Below are 22,766 nucleotides of genomic sequence, written 5' to 3'. Positions count from 1 at the left end.
CTGCTGTCCAGTCAGAGAAACCATGGGCTGGAAGTCAGGTATGCTAACTGCTAGGCAGCCGGCCCTTCAAACACAGTATCACAATGTTCTTATTTTTAAAAAAATGCAAGTCTGACAGCCCTGAAGACTAGAGTCTGCTGTTTATCTGCAGAACAAGTACAGCCTGGGCAATATCTGTGCAAGCTGTCTCTCTCTGTCCTGTCATTATGCCTCAGCCCCAACCTGGAGTGACCATCTCTTCCTTTAAGAGGTAGTTCAGCCCTTGTGCCCTCTGTAGGGTGCTAATTGATGTCAATTGTGATGGTGAGTGTTTGGTTAATGCTGACACTTTTCCATTGGAAACTGGACTGAGATCCCAAACTCTTTTCACATAAGATCCCCTAACAGCCTTCAAATGGAAAAAATTTCTAGTAATTACTGATGTTGACTGGGTTTGAACTAGGAACCTGGAAGCAAAACCCCTTATGTCCCATTATCAGTCCCGTGAGTCATTCAATACCTCATCTTAACTTTACTCACACAGTTGCATAAAGCCAAACAGAACAACAATGAAACAATGTAGTTTTAATGCAGAACTGTTCCATAATGCATAGTGTGGTCAAAACTGGTAGCTCTTCTGGACTTGCACAATTTGTACTTGTTCTGGTTAATGTCTCTTTTGTTAGCTTACCTTTGTCAATAAAGAAAATCAATCCAAATAAAACTTGGCCTTGGATCAAGGCTTCATTTACCTTACTATGGACGGATTCTGATATCAGGTCTGCTTCTCTAGTGACCTCTTCATGTACGAGAAGTTTATTCATTTTAAAGGCCTGGCTTGTTTACAATTCTCACTTACTGTCATAGTGAAAAATGGGGACCATATTGCATAATGGTCTTGATGTCATTGTTCCCCCAAGGTTCTTATGCATCATCATGGTATCTGAGCAGCTATGTGGGTCCACTACTAATCTCCACACATGCAGCTGCTTTAGAGTCACCTGTGAGGAAGATTCCATTCCCTGGCCTGTGAAGAGCTCCCACACAAAGAATTAGGACTTGGGCTTTGCACAGAGATGGAAGATTTTTGTGTGTGTATAAACTATACCTCGTCTATTCATACACACACACAAAACTGTCCTGATGCTACTGCAGATGGTGTCCTGATCCCCACAGAACACAGATCTATGGTGTACAATAATTGCAGACTGGCCACCTTTCTCTGGCTTGCCACCTACCTGATTACCCTGCACAGAAGAACTGTGCTAATTCTACTGCTATTCAAGGCCCATCTGCTTGTGGATGTGGGAACACAGGAATATGGCCAGAGGAATCATATTTCTCTCTCTCTCTCACACACATATACACACACACATACCCCCCATCTCTGGGGTGGAATGAACCAGATATTTAGGAGCATGCAGCAAAACTATGCAGTTGTCTAGAGCTGGAAGGGAGGAAGAATATCATATCCATTTGAAATGGACTCATAGATAAACCCAATCTGGAATTGGTCAAGACACTCTTATTTTTGTAAAAAGTCCCATGGGATCTTTAATTACTGCAAGTGGGTCAGAACCTTGGATATACATCTCATCCAAAAGACCACTTGTATCATGTGTCTCTTAATTTAACCACAATGGCATAGGACAGTACCCTATAACATGGTTTAAGATGAAAAATGTAATTTAATAATAAAGAAAAATACCCAGATAGTAATCTGGAAAGAAATCAGATGCATTTTCCCTTATTGTGATCTTTGCTTTTAGATTGCTATAAATAAATGTCCTGATATAAAAATAACGTAAAGAAAGAAGAGGAGAAGAAAATTCAACTGTCCCGATCAATCAATATAGAAAATGCAAAGATGACAGTTTACTGATTGATGTTTGTGTAAGGGTAATCCACAACAAATTTTACAACCATATGGCTAAAGATATTCTGGCTCCTGGGCTGTTTGTACCAAAAGCTATTTTACATTTAGCTGTGCAATTAGGATTTAAAAATAAACACAACCATTGCCAGCCATGAAACAGCACTGGAAATAAACATTTATTGTCAGTCACTGCTCTATAAACTTTAAATATCAAACTGACCTCTTGAGATTGCGTATGCTGTGCTTTATCAGTGACTGCTGAACCAAAGTCACGGAAGACTGATTGAGAATCCTGCACTGTAGGACAGAGTTATTTAAAATCTTATTTAGTTTTATAAATATATTGCTGTTTCCCACAGATCATCATGTTTAACAAAGAAAGTGGCTCCTGTTAATTATATGAAAATGAAACTCTAATAAACCCTGTTGACATATTAGCTGTCTGACTAGAGAAAGATTTAGAGTTCCATTCACTAAATCTCAGAGAGCTTGCTAGTTAGACATTAATTATTTGATATTTGGAGCTTTATTATTTCATTTACCTTTCTTTCTGATGATCTATCTAGTCATTTGCCAACAGTCTGATGGAAATTCATCAATATACCAAATTGAAAACCCAAGGCTCTTGTCAAGGTTCCTTCCCCACTCTGAACTCTAGGGTACAGATGTGGGGATCTGCCTGAAACACCCCCTAAACTTATTCTTACCAGCTTAAGTTAAAAACTTCCTCAAGGTACAAACTTTGCCTTGTCTTTGAACCCTAAGCTGCCACCACCAAGCGTGTTAAACAAAGAACGGGGAAAGAGCCCACTTGGAGACATCTTCCCCACAAAATATCCCCCTAAGCCCTACATCACCTTTCCTGGGGAAGACTTGATAAAAATCCTCACCAATTTGCATAGGTGAACACAGACCCAAACCCTTGGATCTTAAGAACAATGAAAAAGCAATCAGGATCTTAAAAGAAGAATTTTAATTAAAGAAAAGTAAAAGAATCACCTCTGTAAAATCAGGATGATAAATACCTTACAAGGTAATCAGATTCAAAACACAGAGAATTCCTCTAGGCAAAACCTTAAGTTTCAAAAAGACACAAAAACAGGAATATACCTTCCATTCAGCACAACCTATTTTACCAGCCATTTAACAAAAGGAAATCTAATGCATTTTTAGCTAGATTACTTACTAACTTAACAGAAGTTCTGAGGAGCATTCCTGATCTGGTCCAGGCAAAAAGCATCAGACAGACACAGACACTTTGTCCCCCCCTCCAGCTTTGAAAGTAACTTGTCTCCTCATTGATCATTTTGGTCAGGTGCCAGCAAGGTTATCCTAACTTCTTAACCCTTTACAGGTGAAAGGGTTTTGCCTCTGGCCAGGAGGTATTTTATAGTTCTGTATACAGAAAGGTGGTTACCCTTCCCTTTATATTTATGACAGCTCTTTTTCCGTTTCATATTTTTTTACACTGAGATTTCCATTCTGTCCCCATCCCACTAGGAGTCAGAGATGGATTGAAAGCAATACATGTTACAGATATCTTTTAACTAAGACTTGAACTATATGGGGAAATATTTATTCTATTCTCTGCTCTGCTACTGGGACACCTAGGATTCACATCCCTGCTCTGTCTCAGTTTTCCTAGCTGTAAAGTGGGGGATAATGTTCCTAACTTCCTTTCTAAACATTTTGGATGGAATGCACTATGTAAGAGCTAGTTTTATTATTATTTATTTTATAATGGGTAGCTGTTGCACTATGGTATCTGAGGAATGTGAAAGATCTGTAGTAATTGTATGGATGCTATGTATATATCTCTGGAGTTGGTGGTTGAGTTGCTGGCTAACAGGTAACAAAAAGTTAAATTAGTTTTGGTTAACCTGGAATTACTGGAACCAAAAGCTAATGACTAGAGACAGTTCTGACTACTGATAGTCAAACATACAATTGAGGTGATAATTTGAAGTTTATCTCCCCTAATATGGAACTGGAACCTGACGGGTTCTGCAGGGGAAGGGAGGGTGGAAAGAAAGACCGCAGCTTGAATCCCAAGACTTTTTTGTGTGGGAACTCTGAAACAGAGTCTGGACGCAGTTAAAAACGAGCCTCTGATGAGACAGGGGAGACAGTTTGCAGAAAAGCAGGCTGGAACTTGATCCCCAGAAAAATGAAGGGAGGAGCAAATGCTACGTTTAGATAAGACAATGGTGCTTTTGTTGTGATAATGCCTTTTTTCTCTGCTTATGTTCTGTGGATAAATAACACTTTGTTTTGAACAAGCTGCATTCTCAAACTGGTCAAAGCTCCTGGAGAGATGTAAATGGCATGTATCAAAGCTAGCTGGTATTGTCAAAGTACTAAGGGTTGGTAAACTGGGGTGCTGAAGGCTGATGATCCCGTCTAAAAGTGGGGTGAAATGTGGGGTTCCACGCGGGGTGAAGTGCAAATGTAGGCCTGTCACTTGAAAGAAGTGACCGTTGGGAGCCAGAGAAAGGTGAAATGTACAGCTCACTCCTGAACCATATCAGTATTATTCTGCCATTACTAATTATGTAGTATTGCACCCTAGAACCATGCTGGGTAGATGGCTGTACAGCTGCAAAAGAACAAACCATGACTCGGCATTATAACACACAAAGAAAATCTATTTTCCTCTTCTATCTGGATTGCTGTTTTAAATCCCTCATGAAGGGCCTGATCCTGCAAGAAGCTTGAGGCCTTCAGCTCCATTACAAGACAGAACATTAGACTCTTTCACTTTGCCCTCCTCAGGCAGTGCCGTATTCCACTGACTGGTTCTGTTTGAATAGGGAAAGCCTGTGGGATACTTCTCTTTATGCAAATATCAAATATGGGAGCATTTGATGTTGATATTTTGCATCATCTTTCAGATTTCCTCCACATTTTATAAGAGTTTTATTTCTTTCTTTCTCCAGTCCATCGGTTTGTGGGATTCATAATGCTGATATTTGTCAAAAGGGTACTATAGAACCTGTGAGATCTGAGAAAGTGGTTTACCAGATTCTGGAGCTATTACGGGATTTTGAATTATCAAAGATTTTGGTAATTCATTTACCATAAATTACTGTCACTGATATTAATCTTTTTGGTCTGGCTGGTTTGAAATAGAAATTAAAATCTGTGTTTGGTCATGCTTTTGGAAAAATGAATATACATTTAAGAACTCCATATGCTATATTTCTAAACCACTTTGCCGCATTAATTAAATTCTTCAAAATATCTGAAAGCGTGTGCCATAAACTCAAAGTCCTCCTGAAATCCAGCTGCACAGGCTCTGGTCATAAAACTGTAAAGACAGGTGAGATTTTCATTCCATTTTCCTGTCAGAAACGTTGGCTTCAGTAAAGTGGGCCTTGTCATGTATGTTGAGATTTTCAAAGCAATCCAGGAGATGTAGACAAACATTTTCCATTAAAATTAAATGTCCAAAGTTAGGCATCCAAATGCAGAAAATCTCAACCTATATAACAAGACTTACTTTTAATAAAGGAGACATTTTTCCCAGGGAAAAGGATGCTTCTTCAAGTTTGTCCTAGCTCCTTTGCATTCTCTTTTTGCTCTATTGACACAATTTTGATTTCTCTTATACTTTCCTAACAGCAACTAAAGCCAAAAGTCGTGAAGGTTTCTGACTTGTCAGGCAACCAGGATGTGGGTGGTTTGGCCTACAGATTGGAGTGGCATCAAGAACCGAGCATCGGAAATCAGGGCCTAGTGTCAGAGCTGACGGGAGTAGTCAGAAGCCAGAACCAAGGATCAGGCTGGAGTTCAGACACTGGGACTCACAGCTGAGAGTCAAGCTGAAATGAGAGCCCAGAGCCAAGAGTCAAAATTGGAATCACCAGGAGCAAGCAGGGTAAGGCAAGAGATCTCTGGCAGGAACAGGGCTGAGGCAAAGATATGTGCAAGATAGGGGCAGCAGGAACAAGGAAACACAAGAATAGTCACAGTGGTGGGCATAAGCACTGAGCAGCCAGGGAGCTAGAACAGTACCAGTGTTGCTTTCTAAATGACTGAGATGATTGGCTGTCTTTGATCCCTCATGCCAAGTTTGACTATAATAAAGCGAACCAATGCCTCCACCAGACAGACTCCCTTTTTTGCTAAGAACACAACATAAGAACATAAGAATGGCCATACTGGGTCATTTAATAAATACAATGTGAAGAAACTAAAGAAGAAACAGTAAAGGAGGAGACTGAATTCTGTTCTATATAGGTTAGAATAATAGAATATCAGGGACCTCAGGAGGTCATCTAGTCCAACCCTCCTCCTCCAAAGCTGGACCAATCCCCAACTAAATCATCCCAGCCAGGGCTTTGTCAAGCCTGACCTTAAAAATATCTGAGGAAGGAGATTCCACCACCTCCCTAGGTAACCCATTCCAGTGCTTCACCACCCTCTAAGTGAAAAAGTTTTTCCTAACATCGAACCTAAACCTCCCCCACTACAACTTGAGACCATTACTCCTTGTTCTGTCATCTGGTACCACTGAGAACAGTATAGATCCATCCTCTTTGGAACCCCCTTTTAAGTAGTTGAAAGCAGATATCAAATCCCCCCTCATTCTTCTCTTCTGCAGACTAAATAATTCCAGTTCCCTCAGTCTCTCCTCATAAGTCATGTGTTCCAGCCCCCTAATCATTTTTGTTGCCCTGCATTGGACTCTTTCCAATTTTTCCACATCCTTCTTGTAGTGTGGGTCCCAAAACTGGACACAGTACTCGAGATGAGGCCTCACCAATGCCGAAGAGAGGGGAATGATCACGTCCCTCGATCTGCTGGCAATGCTCCTACTTATACAGCCCAAAATGCCGTTAGCCTTCTTGGCAACAAGGGCATTCTGTTGACTCATAGCCAGCTTCTCGTCCAATGTAACCCATAGGTCCTTTTCTGCAGAACTGCTGCTTAGCCAGTTGGTCCCCAGCCTGTAGCAGTGCATGGGATTCTTCTGTTGTAAGTGCAGGAGTCTGCACTTGTTCTTGTTGAACCTCATCTGACTTCTTTTGGTCCAATCCTCTAATTTGTCTAGGGCCCTCTGTATCCTATCCCTACTCTCCAGTGTATCTACCACTTCTCCCAGTTTAGTGTCATCTGCAAACTTGCTGAGGGTGCAATCCACGCCATCCTCCAGATCATTAATGAAGATATTGAACAAAACTGGCCCCAGGACCGACCCGTGGGGCACTTCGCTTGATACCGGCTGCCAACTAGACATGGAGCTATTGATCACTACCTGTTGAGCCTGATGATCTACCAGCTTTCTATCCACCTTATAGTCCAGTCATCCAGCCCATACTTCTTTAACTTGCTGGCAAGAATACTGTGGGAGACCAGATCAAAAGCTTTGCTAAAGTCAAGGAATAACACATCCACTGCTTTCCCCTCATCCACAGAGCCAGTTATCTCGTCATAGAAGGCAAAATTAGGTTAGTCAGGCATGACTTGTCCTTGGTGAATCCATGCTGACTGTTCCTAATCACTTTCCTCTCTTCTAAGTGCTTCAAAATTGATTCCTTGAGGACCTGTTCCATGATTTTTTCAGGGATTGAGGCTGACTGGCCTGTAGTTCCCAGGATCATCTTTCTTCCCTTTTTTAAAGAAGGGCACTACTTTAGCCTTTTTCCAGTTATATGGGACCTCCCCTGGTCGTGATGAGTTTTCAAAGATAATGGCCAATGGCTCTGCAATCACATCCGCCAACTCCTTTAGCACTCTCGGATGCAGCGCATCCGGCCCCATGGACTTGTACTTGTCCAGCTTTTCTAAATAGTCCTGAACCACTTCTTTCTCCCCAGAGGGCTGGTCACCTCCTCCCCATACTGTGCTGCCTAGTGCAGTAGTCTGGGAGCTGACCTTGTTCGTGAAGACAGAGGCAAAAAAAGCATTGAGTACATTAGCTTTTTCCACATCCTCTGTCATTAGGTTGCCTCCCCCATTCAGTAAGGGCCTCACACTTTCCTCGACCATGCTCACTGTAGTATGTGAGCACCTTCCAGTAGTGCATTAAACAATGTGATTAACTTCTGTCACATGCTGTTTGTTCTGTCATCCTCTTCCTAGGGGAAGTAGTGTGTGCGGTGTAGTATCTTGTTTTGATAGGAGGCATGTGGTGAAGGGGGTGTTTTTTGTTTTGTTGTTTTATATAAATATACCTGTTGCTATGTGTTTATGTTAGAGAAGGCAAGGTCAACAAAATGCATCTTGGATTTGGAGTGGAAAGTGGTGGCTTTGTGATTGTCCTTAGTTCTTGGGGGAGTTCATTCCACTCTCAGACCATCCCCATAGAAAGTTCTGTCTCCTGCACAGATGAGCATTACTTTTGTTTTGACAATTCCATTGTGCCAGAGGAACGGAATTGTCAACCACAGCCTTCAATCACAGAGCTTTCGGCATCTTTTAAATATCTTGGGCCCAAGTCATGAAGCACTTTGAAGATATGGAGTGAAACTTTGAACTAGATTTGAAATTCTATGGGAAGCCAGCATAGAAAGCTCTGATGTGCTTGTGGCAGCCTGTTTTGCTGAGGAGATGCACTACAGCATTCTGTATTAGTATGAGTTTCCTAAATGCTGAAGGCTTCATGCCCCAGTATACTGCATTGCTGTAATCCAGCCACAGGGAGACAAAGGTATGAATAACTGAGGCCAGGCCTTCACCTGCCAGGATGGGAGAGAGTTTCCTAGTCAAGCAGAGATGGCAATAGCATCTGTGTGTAATGCTTTCTATGTGAGAGCTCAGCATAGGTGAGGAATCCACGAGTACTCCTAGACCATGGAGTGAATTGATTAAACAGACAGTACTGTAGCTGCAAGCTTTTCAAAATACTTTCCTCTGCCTACCAGCATCACCTCATTTAACTGGCTCAGCGAGCAAGCAACAGCAAGTTGCATGATCAACTTGGACATACGAATTCAGGAATGCACTCTAGGTCCAAAGGCATAGGCTAGTGAAAAATTATGTTTATTATAAAAGAAATATACTCCTTCCTGAGGGATCAGGAGGAGACTGGGACAGGAGGAAAGATGCCAGAGAATCAGCTATACTGCACTCCCTACATCAGTTAGGAATCTGAGAGCTCTCTAGAAAGTGTTAGATCTCCCAGTGATCAGTAGTGTTGCCCCACCCTCTCTGGCATCATCGACATTATGTCATTGAAGGAGTACAGATGCCAAAATGTACGTCTGTGATCCCAAACACAGCTGATCAATTAAGATCACATCGCTTCTTTGGAAGATGTGGGGCAACGGGGGGAGAACAGAACCTCAGGGTTCACCTGGGTCATTAGCGACCATTGCCCCAACCTATCAAACAGAATACTTTTAAGAAAAACAATGGGAAAACTGAGACATTTTCTATTGGGAACAATTCTGCTAATATGTTATTCTGGATTTCTTCCTTTATTTGCATGAAAACAAGATTTTTGTTTCATTAGAATTCTCCTCCTGCTACTTATTTTCTATCTGAACTAAAAATTATTCTTCAGTGACATTGTAATCATTTCCACAACAGTGAATTATAATACAATTCTAGAATTCTGACAATTCTAACTTTAGGCAACCAAGTTTGAAGAAAAAATTAACACAAGAACACATCAAGTAAATTCATGAGAGGAACATTTATACATGTAATACTGGGGTAGTTAATCAATTTTCCATTACTTCAAGGCCTTCTCTCATTTCTGCAAAAAGGAATAATTTAGCATGGTACTTCAGCATGTAGTACCACTTTAGCATGGGGTACTTCACGGTCATGAGCCATAAACATGCTCCTTATATTCAACTCCTATGAACCCTGAATGTTCAGTCTAGAAGAAAATAAATCTTCATTTGATATCCAACCATAAAACACTTTATGTGCATGAACTGTCCATTGCCTTGACCCCCAAACTGGCACAATTAAGAGTACCACATAACATTTGATTTTCCAATGATTCCATCTTATTTTTTGTCTAGTTTAATCCTCATTAAAACCTAGAGTCACAGTGATTTCCTACTGGCTGAGTGTTGGGTCACTGCAGAGCTTTGCATTCTTTCTGCCATAGGCTTTAGCATGTTATGGAAACAGTGCTCCAAACTCTGCAATCCTCGGTGACGGGGCACAGGGGTTGACTGATTTGGGCAGTGCAGCTCTGTGGTGGACATTCTACTTTAAAGAGCATTGTGAGGATCACTGCTGCCTTTCCACATGAGTGAATTCCCCTTCCAGCCCAGCTGCGTTGCTGGCACAGGGATAGGAGAATGAAAATTGTACCTCTCTGCTAAGGTTGCCAGGTGTCCAGTTTTCGACTGGAACACCAGTCAAAAAGGGTCTTTGGCAGCTCCGGTTAGCACCACTGACTGGGCCATTAAAAGTCCAGTCAGTGGCACAGTTGGGCTAAGGTAGGCTCCCGCATCCAGCTCCTACATTTAGGTGCAGCCAGGTGGCTCCGCGTGCTGCCCCTGCCCCGTGGTTCCCAGCCAATGGGAGCTGCAGGGGTGGCGCCTGTGGACAGGGCAGCGCACGGAGTCCCTGGCTGCACCTCTGCATAGGAGCCAGAAGGGGGACATGCTGCTGCTTCCTGGAGCTGCCTGAGGTAAGCTGCTTGAGTAAGCACCTGGAGCCTGCACTACTGACCCCCTCCCACACTCCAGCCTCCTGCCCAAGCCCTGATCCCCCTCCCTCCCTCTGAATCCCTCGGTCCCAGCCCAGAGCACCCTCCTGCACCCTCAATCCCTCATCCCAAGCCCCTCCCCAGAGCCCACACTCCCAGCTGGAACCCTCACCCCCCCCATGCCCCAACCCCTTGCCCCAGCCCTGATCCCCCTCCTGTCTTCCGAACCCCTCCATCCCAGCCTGGAGCACCCTCCTGCACTCCAAACCCCTCATCCCAAGCCCCACCCCAGAGCCCACACCCCAGCCGGAGCCCTCACCCCCTGCACCCCAACCCCCTGCACCCCAACCCCCCACCCCAGCCCAGAGTCCCCTCCCTCACCCTGAACCCCTCATTTCTGGCCCCACCCCAGAACCCACAACCCCAGCCCAGAGCCCATATCCCTTCCCATAACCCAACCCCTGGCTCAGCTCAGAGCCCCCTCCCATACTCCGAACCCCTTGGCTTCACCCTCCAGCCCGGAGTCCCCTTCTGCATCCAAAACTCCTCATCCCGGCCCCACCCCAGAGCCCACACCCCCGGATGGAGCCTTCACCCACTCCTGCATCCCAACTCACTGCCTCAGCCCAGAGCCCCCTCCTTCACCCTGACCTCCTCTGGAGGCCTGTGGCCCCATCCCAGAGCCTGCACACACTCCCACCCCCGCACCCCAACCCACTGATCCAGCCATTTGAAAATGAGCAAGTGAGTGAGGGTGGGGAGAGTGAGCGACAGAGGGGAGGGGATGAAGGGGGTGAGCCTCGGAGGAGGGGCTGGGTAGGGGGCAGGGCAAGGTGTTCGGTTTTGTACAAGTAGAAAGTTGGCAACCCTACTCTCTGCACTTGTGAAGGCAAAGCTGAGCCTGGAAACTGAACCGGAATCTTTCATCAGAGTTCAGAGTAGCAGCCGTGTTAGTCTGTATTCGCAAAAAGAAAAGGAGTACTTGTGGCACCTTAGAGACTAACAAATTTATTAGAGCATAAGCTTTCGTGAGCTACACCTCACTTCATCGGATGCATTTGGTGGAAAAAACAGAGGAGAGATTTATATACACACACACAGAGAACATGAAACAATGGGTTTATCATACACACTGTAAGGAGAGTGATCACTTAAGATAAGCCATCACCAGCAGCAGGGGGGGGAAAGGAGGAAAACCTTTCATGGTGACAAGCAAGGTAGGCTAATTCCAGCAGTTAACAAGAATATCAGAGGAACAGTGGGGGGTGGGGTGGGGGGGAGAAATACCATGGGTAAATAGTTTTACTTTGTGTAATGACTCATCCATTCCCAGTCTCTATTCAAGCCTAAGTTAATTGTATCCAGTTTGCAAATTAATTCCAATTCAGCAGTCTCTCGTTGGAGTCTGTTTTTGAAGCTTTTTTGTTGAAGGATAGCCACTCTTAGGTCTGTGATCGAATTACCAGAGAGATTGAAGTGTTCTCCAACTGGTTTTTGAATGTTATAATTCTTGATGTCTGATTTGTGTCCATTCATTCTTTTACGTAGAGACTGTCCAGTTTGGCCAATGTACATGGCAGAGGGGCATTGCTGGCACGTGATGGCATATATCACATTGGTAGATGCGCAGGTGAACGAGCCTCTGATAGTGTGGCTGATGTGATTAGGCCCTATGATGGTATCCCCTGAATAGATATGTGGACAGAGTTGGCAACGGGCTTTGTTGCAAGGATAGGTTCCTGGGTTAGTGGTTCTGTTGTGTGGTGTGTGGTTGCTGGAGAGTATTTGCTTCAGATTGGGGGGCTGTCTGTAAGCAAGGACTGGCCTGTCTCCCAAGATCTGTGAGAGTGATGGGTCATCCTTCAGGATAGGTTGTAGATCCTTGATGATGCGTTGGAGAGGTTTTAGTTGGGGGCTGAAGGTGATGGCTAGTGGCGTTCTGTTATTTTCTTTGTTGGGCCTGTCCTGTAGTAGGTGACTTCTGGGTACTCTTCTGGCTCTGTCAATCTGTTTCTTCTTTTCAGCAGGTGGGCATTGTAGTTGTAGGAATGCATGATAGAGATCTTGTAGGTGTTTGTCTCTGTCTGAGGGGTTGGAGCAAATGCGGTTATATCATAGAGCTTGGCTGTAGACAATGGATCGAGTGGTATGATCTGGATGAAAGCTAGAGGCATGTAGGTAGGAATAGCAGTCAGTAGGTTTCCGATATAGGGTGGTGTTTATGTGACCATCGCTTATTAGTACCGTAGTGTCCAGGAAGTGGATCTCTTGTGTGGACTGATCCAGGCTGAGGTTGATGGTGGGATGGAAATTGTTGAAATCATGGTGGAATTCCTCAAGAGCTTCTTTTCCATGGGTCCAGATAATGAAGATGTCATCAATGTAGCGCAAGTAAAGTAGGGGCATTAGGGAACGAGAGCTGAGGAAGCGTTGTTCTAAGTCAGCCATAAAAATGTTGGCATACTGTGGGGCCATGCGGGTACCCATCGCAGTGCCGCTGATTTGAAGGTATACATTGTCACCAAATGTGAAATAGTTATGGGTGAGGACAAAGTCACAAAGTTCAGCCACCAGGTTAGCCGTGACATTATTGGGGATACTGTTCCTGACGGCTTGTAGTCCATCTTTGTGTGGAATGTTGGTGTAGAGGGCTTCTACATCCATAGTGGCTAGGATGGTGTTTTTAGGAAGATCACCAATGGACTGTAGTTTCCTCAGGAAGTCAGTGGTGTCTCGAAGATAGCTGGGAGTGCTGGTAACGAAGGGCCTGAGGAGGGAGTCTACATAGCCAGACAATCCTACTGTCAGGGTGCCAATGCCTGAGGTGATGGGGCATCCAGGATTTCCAGGTTTATGGATCTTGGGTAGCAGATAGAATACCCCAGGTCGGGGTTCTAGAGTGTGGCTCACTAACCACAGGGGCCAGCCTACTTAACACATTGCTACTGGTAGTATTAGCGTGCAAAATATGCAGTAAAAGGCTAAAAAGGAGGCTTAGTACAATCCTTAAAAAAATAAAGATATTCCTTATCAAGTTTGAAAAATAGTATCTGTCACTCAGTTGTTGCATGACTGAGTTCACTCACATGGAGAAATCATAAATTATTTATCCCATTTGGTTCTTTGAAATCTGTATTGGGGTAGAATTTAAGAGAAATCCTAGAGTTTGTACTTTTGATTCAGTCTTGCATTTCCTTCATGTCAGCAATGATTACTTCATTTTTATTCATCTTTAAATGGCTCCAGCTAGCTAGAGGAGGAGGGATTATGCAGCAACCATTGTGCACAATCAAGTGTGCACTGAATCATTTATGAGGCAGGCACAATGCCTCCAGTAAACTTCACAGCAGCACAAAATGCTTTCCCTTTACTTGGATGCAGTCTGCATTCCTCCTTACTCCAACCTAGTTTTGCTGACTGATGGGCCACCTATAGTAACTTTCTGCAATATTCTAGATAAACCTAATTGAATTAAGTTTAAGTGTTTTAGGAGTTCATTTATTAAAAATGCAAAGCTTATGTATTATTTTGGGATTGTGTGTAACTTCTCTAGAAGGAAGATAAAAAAGAAAAGGAGTACTTGTGGCACCTTAGAGACTAACAAATTTATTAGAGCATAAGCTTTCGTGAGCTGTAGCTCACGAAAGCTTATGCTCTAATAAATTTGTTAGTCTCTAAGGTGCCACAAGTACTCCTTTTCTTTTTGCGAATACAGACTAACACGGCTGCTACTCTGAAACCTGTCATTATAGAAGGAAGATAGTCAATGTAAACATTGGAAAGAGTTATGAGCTTCAAAGGATTATTTTAAACAATGTGCCAGACAAACCAAGTGAAGTGGGCTTTCTAGGAAATATTTGGAAGGAGGTGAATGCAAATTACCATGCTCAGATATGCAAAGACCCAACCTTTTGACGCTTCACCCTGAATAGGAGCTATTGTCTGGCTGACTAACTATTCCTGGTCTCTGCAGATCAAAGACACAAACTGTATAATGACACGACTCAGATTCATGGGTGTGCTTGTTCTAAGCTAACAGCTGTTGTGAACTTGTGACCAGAGAAAAAACTCCTTAGTAGAGTTTGAGGGACTGCTCATCTGCCAGAGCTCTTGTTGGATCTGGGGGTGATCCCTGGTAAGCTTATTAATACGCATGTAGATTCTTCTGTTTTAATATTTTCTCTGTAATGTTTTCACCTTAAGAATAAATATGCTTGCTTAGAAAGGGCTGGGTGGTAACTTATACCCATGGATAATTATTACACTGTTTTTGAGGGGAAAAGCAACGGGGGTCTTCTTGGTGCAATTGAGTAAAAGGTGCAATATGAGGCTGTTGAGAAAAAGGCTAATATCATTATGGGGTGTGATAACAGGAGTGTTGCATGTATGACATGGAAGGGAATTGTCCCACTGTACTCCGCATTGGTGAGGCCTTAGGTGGAGTATTGTGTTCAGTTCTGGGTGCCATATTTTAGGAAAGATGTGGACAAATTGGAGACAGTTCAGAGGAAACCAATAAAAATGATAAAAGGTTTAGATAACTTGACCTATGAGGAAAGGTTAAACTGGTCTTGATTAGTCTTGAAAAAAGAAGACTGAGTGTGGACCTGATAAAACTCTTCATATATGTCAAGGGATGTGTGACGGGGTGTATCAGGCCCTTTGAGGCCCTCTGCTGGAGGCCTTGTGGTCCTCCCACACCATGCCAAGGAAAGAGCAGTAGAGGTGGGTCCTCCAGGCTGCAGGGAAGCAGCCAATCGGAGCCCGGCAAGCTCATGTGACAGGAGCGGCTGGAGAGAGCAGATCAGTTGCTAGCTGGAGCCAGGGGAGCAAAGAAGGTGCTCCTGGCTGATGACTGGGACTCAAGCTAGACTTCAGGCCAGAGGTAAGAGTGAAGCTGAAAATGCTGGGGCTAAGAAGGGAAGTGGCCCCGGGAAATGCAACCACAAGTTAAAAGGAAGGAGCTAGGTTGGGACCCGGAGTAGTGGGCAGGCCTGGGTCCCCTCTACCAGCCACAGGTGGAGTGGCCTAAGTCCGGAGAAGGTGGCAGAAGACCTCAAAGAGAGCCAATATTTATCTGAACTGTTTTGTTTGTATACCCACAGATTGTGTGACTCAGCTCTCACTGAAAACTTGCTCAAAAAGTTTAACTATCAACAGGGATCACAGCAAGTGAAGCAAAGCTGAGAGAATGCAGGTGCAAACACACTTGGCTGGCAGGGTCGTTCACATGAGATGAGTGGCCCTGTCACAGGTTGTTATAAAGAAGATAGTAATCAATTATTCTGTGTCCACTGGAGGTAGGGAAAGAAGTAATGAGTTTAATCTGCAGCAAGAGAGATTTATGTTAGATATTAGGAAAATTTTCTCACTATAAGGATAGTTACACTCTGGAATAGACTTCCAAGGGAGGTTGTGAAATCCTCATCTTTGGAAGGTTTAAAAGCAGGTGAGACAAACCTAGCACGGATGGTCTAGGTTTACTTGGACCTGCCTCAGACCAGAGGGCTGGACTCTGACTTCATGAGGTCCCATCCAGTCCTACACTTCTATGATTTTATGATATCTTCCCGTTATTCACATATTCAGAATTCGATTATGAAGTCTAGTATACCTTACTTTCAAAAGAGCTTAGCAAGTCCACTCTTGCATAGCGACATGGACCATGGAAGCAACCAGTTGAGTGATTTTATTCCATTCTGAAGAAAATGGTATGATACACTACAGGCAATACATGCAATAGAACCTGAGCCATACATAGCAATGGTTCTCTTCCTTTCTTCAGTTCAAGGTCCACAGATTAAGTACCATTGATGTAGAGCACCAATCACAATTAGCAAGTACGTACCAATAAATCTACATTGTTCTCTGTTCGCCACAGCAGTGGTAGTAAGTACAAGAGAGTGAACCGTGCTTTATGTCTGGGACTCTGCAATCCATTAAATAAGCACTTGAATGGAATAAACTTCCACTGAAATTGTGGTAATAGTTGTGATTTTAAGTAATTGCAGACTTACTTGTCAGGGTAGTTAACCAACTCAGTGGAGTTCTCTGACATTTTTGCTTGAAGAAAATCTTATCTAAAGAAAAGTTTAAAGTGTTTATTTGTGGCTTCCATGTACATGACTCAAATGAGTTTACAATCTATACAGTCCATATTTCAGGACAGGGCTTCATACATGAATATATATTTCATAGACACCCGCAAGCTTCCCAGAAACTATAGCAGAATCAGAAGAGTATTGAGCAGTTTCTGATTTCCATTCAGAGAGAGCAAAAGGCTAGACTTTGACTGTATCTGATCAGCAGATAATTCCCCTAGCTAAGGGGAACACAGGCACAAAGTCAGGAGAGCCGACTCCTGTACCAATGTCATCTCCTGTTCTAGAAGAAGAGGCATGTCAGAGCAAGTCAGGAAGGGAACATGGCAAAGCTCCGCTCAATTATGATTCTCCACTGGCCTCTGGTCCCTCAGTTGCCAGTAGTGTAAGTTAGAGCAGCCTACTTGCACAAAAGTCAGGTCTAGTATAGATGGGCATAGCCCATAGGATGAGGGAATATGTGGAATAGCTGTTGTTGTGTAAGGATATAGAGTGTAGCTATGATTTTCCATACAGGGACTGTGCATGAACTGCAGGTCACAGTGAACAACAGGCTCTGGTTTCTGTTGGGTAAGAGTTACGTAATCTTTAACTACAAATAACTTGGCTGTTAATACAGGTTCTCATTGCTTTAATCAAAAGACCACAATAATCAGATTCTTGACACCACACTCTCCTACACATATTGCCTCTGAGTGGAGTTCAGACATAGAGGAGAGACTGGCCCTACCTTTCACAATTGTGACATGGTAAGACTGGATTCTCTAGACCCAAAGGCAACTAACAAGAGAATATGTGAATACTTCTCAAGAGTCACATTGGATTTGTTTTCACTGCCAAGCAGCTAATGACTGTCTGATTCGGATAAAGTGGTTAGGGCTAAGAGTTGTCACCTGATACCTCTATACCGATACAGTACTGGCATGTATCCCTGAGTATTCACATTAAGACTTATTCCCTCCTTAAAATTATTGTTCCTTATAACTACTAACATATAAAGGGAGTGAAAAATTGCAAAGTGGTTTATTCTTAGTTCTTACATATGATCTATGAGCTATCTCTACTTTTGTGCATTGTCCAGCATTAAGCTCATTGTTGGTGCTAAACAGATCATCATAAAGAGATATACATGAACAAAAATGGGATCATAAAACAGTCACAGAATTATATACTGTACTTATGTATATACATAGGACAGAAGGAAAACACTCTTTTGTTATTAAGCATTTATTACAAGAGTGCACAAATAAGATACATATAATTCATTGCAAAAACTACATTAAATAAAGAACTAAGGATTATAAATTTAATCCCTCAAAAATCAGGAAATGGATAAATAAAGGGCTTCCAATTCTACCTCAAACTTAGGAAGAGAAGTATGCCCGTTCATCAACCAGTGGGTGTCCTGCATTGCATTAAATACTGGGGCAGTTGCCCCCATTCTAAAAGATGCTTAGAATGAGCATCTGTTTCCCTGGAGATGCTGTGATGTCATCTTTCCAGTTTCTGAGGCACATAGTTGAAACTCTGAAGTTCAGTGAGTAAAGCATAAGACCAGTTACAGAATTTTTAACCAATTGAATTGCATTACATACAAACCAGATCCCACTGATGGGCTGAATTCCTTCAGATAGCACATTGCACCTCCTTAAAATGAGCTGTTTATAAATACCTGTGATCTAGCTGTATTTTTGTGAGGAGGTGAATTTAGTTTTATTTTATTTAGTACTTCTTCCATTGCTCTTTAACTGTGTTTCTCAAATAGAAACAGAACAGCTCTTAGACACGAATAGAATTTTAGGTAAAATAACAACTAAATCCAGGCTGAACCAATAGTTGCAAACAATATATATAATTTTTTTGTCTCTTCCCATAGAAAAGAAAGAAAACTGCTCAATGGAATTCCATTTAGTTCATGTGTATAGAATGAACTAGCTCTTTAGGGGCAAGGTTAATTAGCTGTGTCAAGCATCTAAGCTAAAATGTAACCTGTGTTAGGGAGAGCTAGTGCAAGATTTTCCACAACACTAAAATCCCAGGTTGAGACTGTCTGTGGAGAAACTGATGGAGCATCCACTTCAGTATGCCTCCAAGTTCCGTGTATGCTGCAGGAGTGGTTTCTGTGATAGCTTCACCAAGGGCTGTGTAGAGTGTTGCATTGGGAGAAGACCAAAGGCAAGCTAGGGCAGAGAACCTGAGATCTGTGTCTATGACGATCTCTCTGTGGATCCACCATCACACTAGGCAGATAACACAGAGACTGCAACCAGTGCTCTAACCCTAGTTCCAAGACAGCAAGGGGAATGAGTTTTACCTCCCCAGCCCGACTGCCCTGCACTTCACCTACTTGGAGCCTGATGCTTTGGCTTCTCTGGCCTTAAAATCCATTGGACCACTGTGGTCATCTAGTTTGACTTTGTGCATAACAAGCCATTCACTAACTGTGGCAGTGGACGGAACTATTATTTTCTGCTGTGGTAGCAAACATAACAATTTTTATATATATTTTAGAAAGACACTCAGTTTCAAATGCAGGTGAATTGAACTTTACCTTTATGTAACTGTATCCTCTCCATATATAGTACACACACTCTGAAGACAGCAAAGAGACAAAGGACAGAGCTCTTATGAGCAGATTTCAGACACATTTGGAGTTGTGCTGAAAATTTGCACTTCTTGGTTTCCAGTCTTCAGGTCCTCAGTTTTTATGGCTGTCAATCCAGCATCTTTCTCAAGCACTAGTACAGTAGAACCTCAGAGTTATGAACACCAGAGTTATGAACTGATTGATCAACCAACACACCTCATTTGGAACTGGAAGTACGCAATCAGGCAGCAGCAGAGACACACCCAAAAAGCAAATGCAGTACAGTACTGTGTTAAACATAAATTACAAAAAAAGGGAAAGCTTTAAAAAAAAAAGATTTGACCAGGTAAGGGAACCATTTCTATGCTTGTTTAATTTAAATTAAAATGGTTAAAAGCAGCATGTTTCTTTTGCATAGTACAGTTTCAAAGCCGTATTAAGTCAATGTTCAGTTGTAAACTGTTGAAAGAACAACCATAATGTTTTGTTCGGAGTTATGAACATTTCAGAGTTATGAACAACCTCCATTCCCGAAGTGTTCACAACTCTGAAGTTCTACTGTCATCATTTTCAAAGAATACAAATGAAAAGGGTTTATTAAATAATGTAAAAGCAGAAAACCATTGGCTGACATGAACTAACACAGGTCATAGGGAAAAGAAAAAAGAGTAACCCAACTGGTAAAGATGCAGAGTAATAATGAAAAGATGTGTACACACACATACTCATACACATGGGACAAATTCTGCTCTCAGTAAATCCAGATGCAATTTCATCAAAGTCAATGAGGTTGCACACACTGCAGCCCTGTCATCATAGTGACAGAACAGATGGATTCCCAAGAGTTATTTTGAATGAAAAACCCTTTTTCTAATGTTATTAGATAGCTATACTCCACATCTGCTTGTTTGCAGTTAATTGTTTGCACTGTATCACCTTATTTACTGGGCATGTGACTTAATAGAAATTCTATCTCTGTATGATGAGAAACAATTTTTCACTAACCATTTCTGTAAGAAATAACTTAAATAGTACAGCATACATATAACCATAACACAGACAAAATAAATTCTCTTATAATGAAGGAAAAATAGCAGGATATTAGAATTGCATGCTTTGACTTTGTTATAGACATTACACCAAGATAACCAACCACTTTCTACCAAATGGACATTGAAAAACACTAATTGTCCTATTTGATATTAGCTACTGTAAGTCTTTGGGAGGCCAGTGAGTCCAGCATTGAGAATACATTCTCTGTGTAGATATTGTACTTTACCTTGCAGCTGACATTTTCTTTGTTCTTCTTTTAACTCTTTAAGTCATTCCCATTAATTGTCTCAGTCCCACAGTGCATGGGAGCCCCAAATGCTGTTGTCAAGGAAACAGCTAAACTCTCCCAAACACAAATTCCCCATACCATCATCAGTCCATCTGCAAGTTCACTGGGCAGCTCAGAAAAATGGCAAACTACCCAGGAATACCGGCTGGTAAACTCCCTACAATTCTGCACATTTCTGGGAGCAGTGACAGTATTTTGAAATGAAAATAAAATCAGAAAAGGCTGTTGGACTTGTAGAAGACACAGGAGTTGCAAGTTCCCTGAGTCTCTTGGATCACTGTTGCTGAGACACTTGTGTTTACTCTTGTTTCTAGGTAACCAAAATGCCTGTTCAGACAAGGAAGTGTACAGGAAATTGAGCTGCTGTATTTGTCTTATGCTGACAGTCATTGATGAGGATTCTGTAGAATAATGTTAAAGGATCTCACATGCTTTTTGTGGGAGGATGCCTTGGATTTGGGGAGCGAGCGCAGGGAGCCTCTGCCCTCTTGCAGCAGTGCAGGCGTCAGGCCAAGTAGGAACACAAGTGTTCAATGAGGATTGCACCGGGGGTAGAGGGTATCACAGTGCTGTGGTGAAACAGGAGAGAAAAATTGAACTGACATGCAGATCATAGAAGATTAGAGTTGGAAGAGACCTCAGGAGGTCATATAGTCCAATCCACTGCTCAAAGGAGGACCAATCCCCAACTAAATCATCCCAGCCAGGGCTTTGTCAAGCCTGACATTAAAAACCTCTAAGGATGGAGATTTCCACCACCTCCCTAGGTAACCCATTCCAGTGCTTCACCACCCTCTAAGTGAAAAAGTTTTTCCTAACATCGAACCTAAACCTCCCCCACTACAACTTGAGACCATTACTCCTTGTTCTGTCATCTGGTACCACTGAGAACAGTCTAGATCCATCCTCTTTGGAACCCCCTTTTAGGTAGTTAAAGGCTGCTATCAAATCCCCCCTCATTCTTCTCTTCTACAGACTAAATAAGATCAGTTCCCTCAGCCTCTCCACAGAAGTCATGTGCCCCAGCTCCTAATCATTTTTGTTGCCCTCTACTGGACTCTCTCTAGTTTGTCCACATCCTTTCTGTAGTGGGAGGCCCAAAACTGGATACAATACTCCAGATGGGGCCTCACCAGTGCTGAACAGAGGGGAATAATCACGTCCCTCGATCTGCTAGCAGTGCTTCTACTATTGCATCCCAATATGCCATTAGCCTTCTTGGCAACAAGGGCACACTGTTGACTCATATCCAGCTTCTCATCCACTGTAATCCCTAGGTCCTTTTCTGCAGAACTGCTGCTTAGCCAGTTGGTCCCCAGCCTATAGCAGTGCATGGGATTCTTCCGTCGTAAGTGCAGGACTTTGCACTTGTTCTTGTTGAACCTCATCAGATTTCTTTTGGCCCAATTTTCCAATTTGTCTAGGCCCTATCCCTGTCCTCTAGCATATCTACCTATCCCCCCAGCTTAGTGTCATCCATGAACTTGCTGAGGGTGCAGTCCATCCCACCATCCAGATCATTAATGAAAATGTTGAACAAAACCAGCCCCAGGACAACCCTTGGGGCACTCTGCTTGCTACTGGCTACCAACTAGATATCGAGCCATTGATCACTACCTGCTGAGTCCGATGATCTAGCCAGCTTTCTATCCACCCTATAGTCCATTCATCCAATCGATACTTTTTAAACTTGCTGTGAAGAATACTGTGGGAGACCGTATCAAAAGCTTTGCTAAAGTCAAGGTATTATGTTCACCGCTTTCCCCATATCCACAGAGACAGTTATCTCATCATAGAAGGCAATCAGGTTGGTCAGGCATAACTTGCCCTTGGTGAATCCATGTTGACTGTTCCTGATCACCTTCCTCTCCTCCAAGTACTTCTAAATGGATTCCTTGAGGGCCTGTTCCATGATTTTTCCAGGGACTGAGGTGAGGCTGACCAGTCTGTATTTCCCTGGATTCTCCTTCTTCCCTTTTTTAAAGATGGGCATTATATTTGCATTTTTCCAATCATCCAGGACCTCCCACAATTGCCACAAGTTTTCAAAGATAATAGCCAATGGCTTTGCAATCACATCAGCCAACTCCCTCAGAACCCTTCAATGTGTTAGATCCATATCCATGGACTTGTGCATGTCCAGCTTTTCTAAATAGTCCTGAACCTGTTCTTTCACCAGTGAGGGCTGCTCACCTCCTCCCCGTACTGTGCTGCCCAATGCAGCAGTCTGGGAGCTGTCCTTGTCTGTGAAGACCAAGGCAAAAAAA

General features: G+C 42.9%; 1 protein-coding gene across 1 annotated transcript in view; it reads right to left on the bottom strand.

The window, feature by feature from the left end:
* The window catches only part of FAM81B (family with sequence similarity 81 member B), a 64,484-nt gene extending 43,708 nt beyond the window's left edge, over window positions 1-20,776 (bottom strand). Inside the window, exons 1-2 of the mRNA XM_038402878.2 lie at window positions 20,437-20,776; window positions 16,487-16,549 (exon numbers count right to left, since the gene is read on the bottom strand). Of these exons, the coding sequence (XP_038258806.2) occupies window positions 16,487-16,527 (41 nt within the window). The 5' untranslated portion in view covers window positions 16,528-16,549; window positions 20,437-20,776. The remainder of the gene's footprint in view (window positions 1-16,486; window positions 16,550-20,436) is intronic.
* Window positions 20,777-22,766: the final 1,990 nt, after the last annotated feature.

The sequence above is a fragment of the Dermochelys coriacea genome, chromosome 5 (assembly GCF_009764565.3).
Source record: "Dermochelys coriacea isolate rDerCor1 chromosome 5, rDerCor1.pri.v4, whole genome shotgun sequence".
NCBI lineage: Eukaryota > Metazoa > Chordata > Testudines > Dermochelyidae > Dermochelys > Dermochelys coriacea.
Note: the sequence above shows the minus strand (reverse complement) of the source record. Positions and strands in the feature narration are given on the sequence as shown.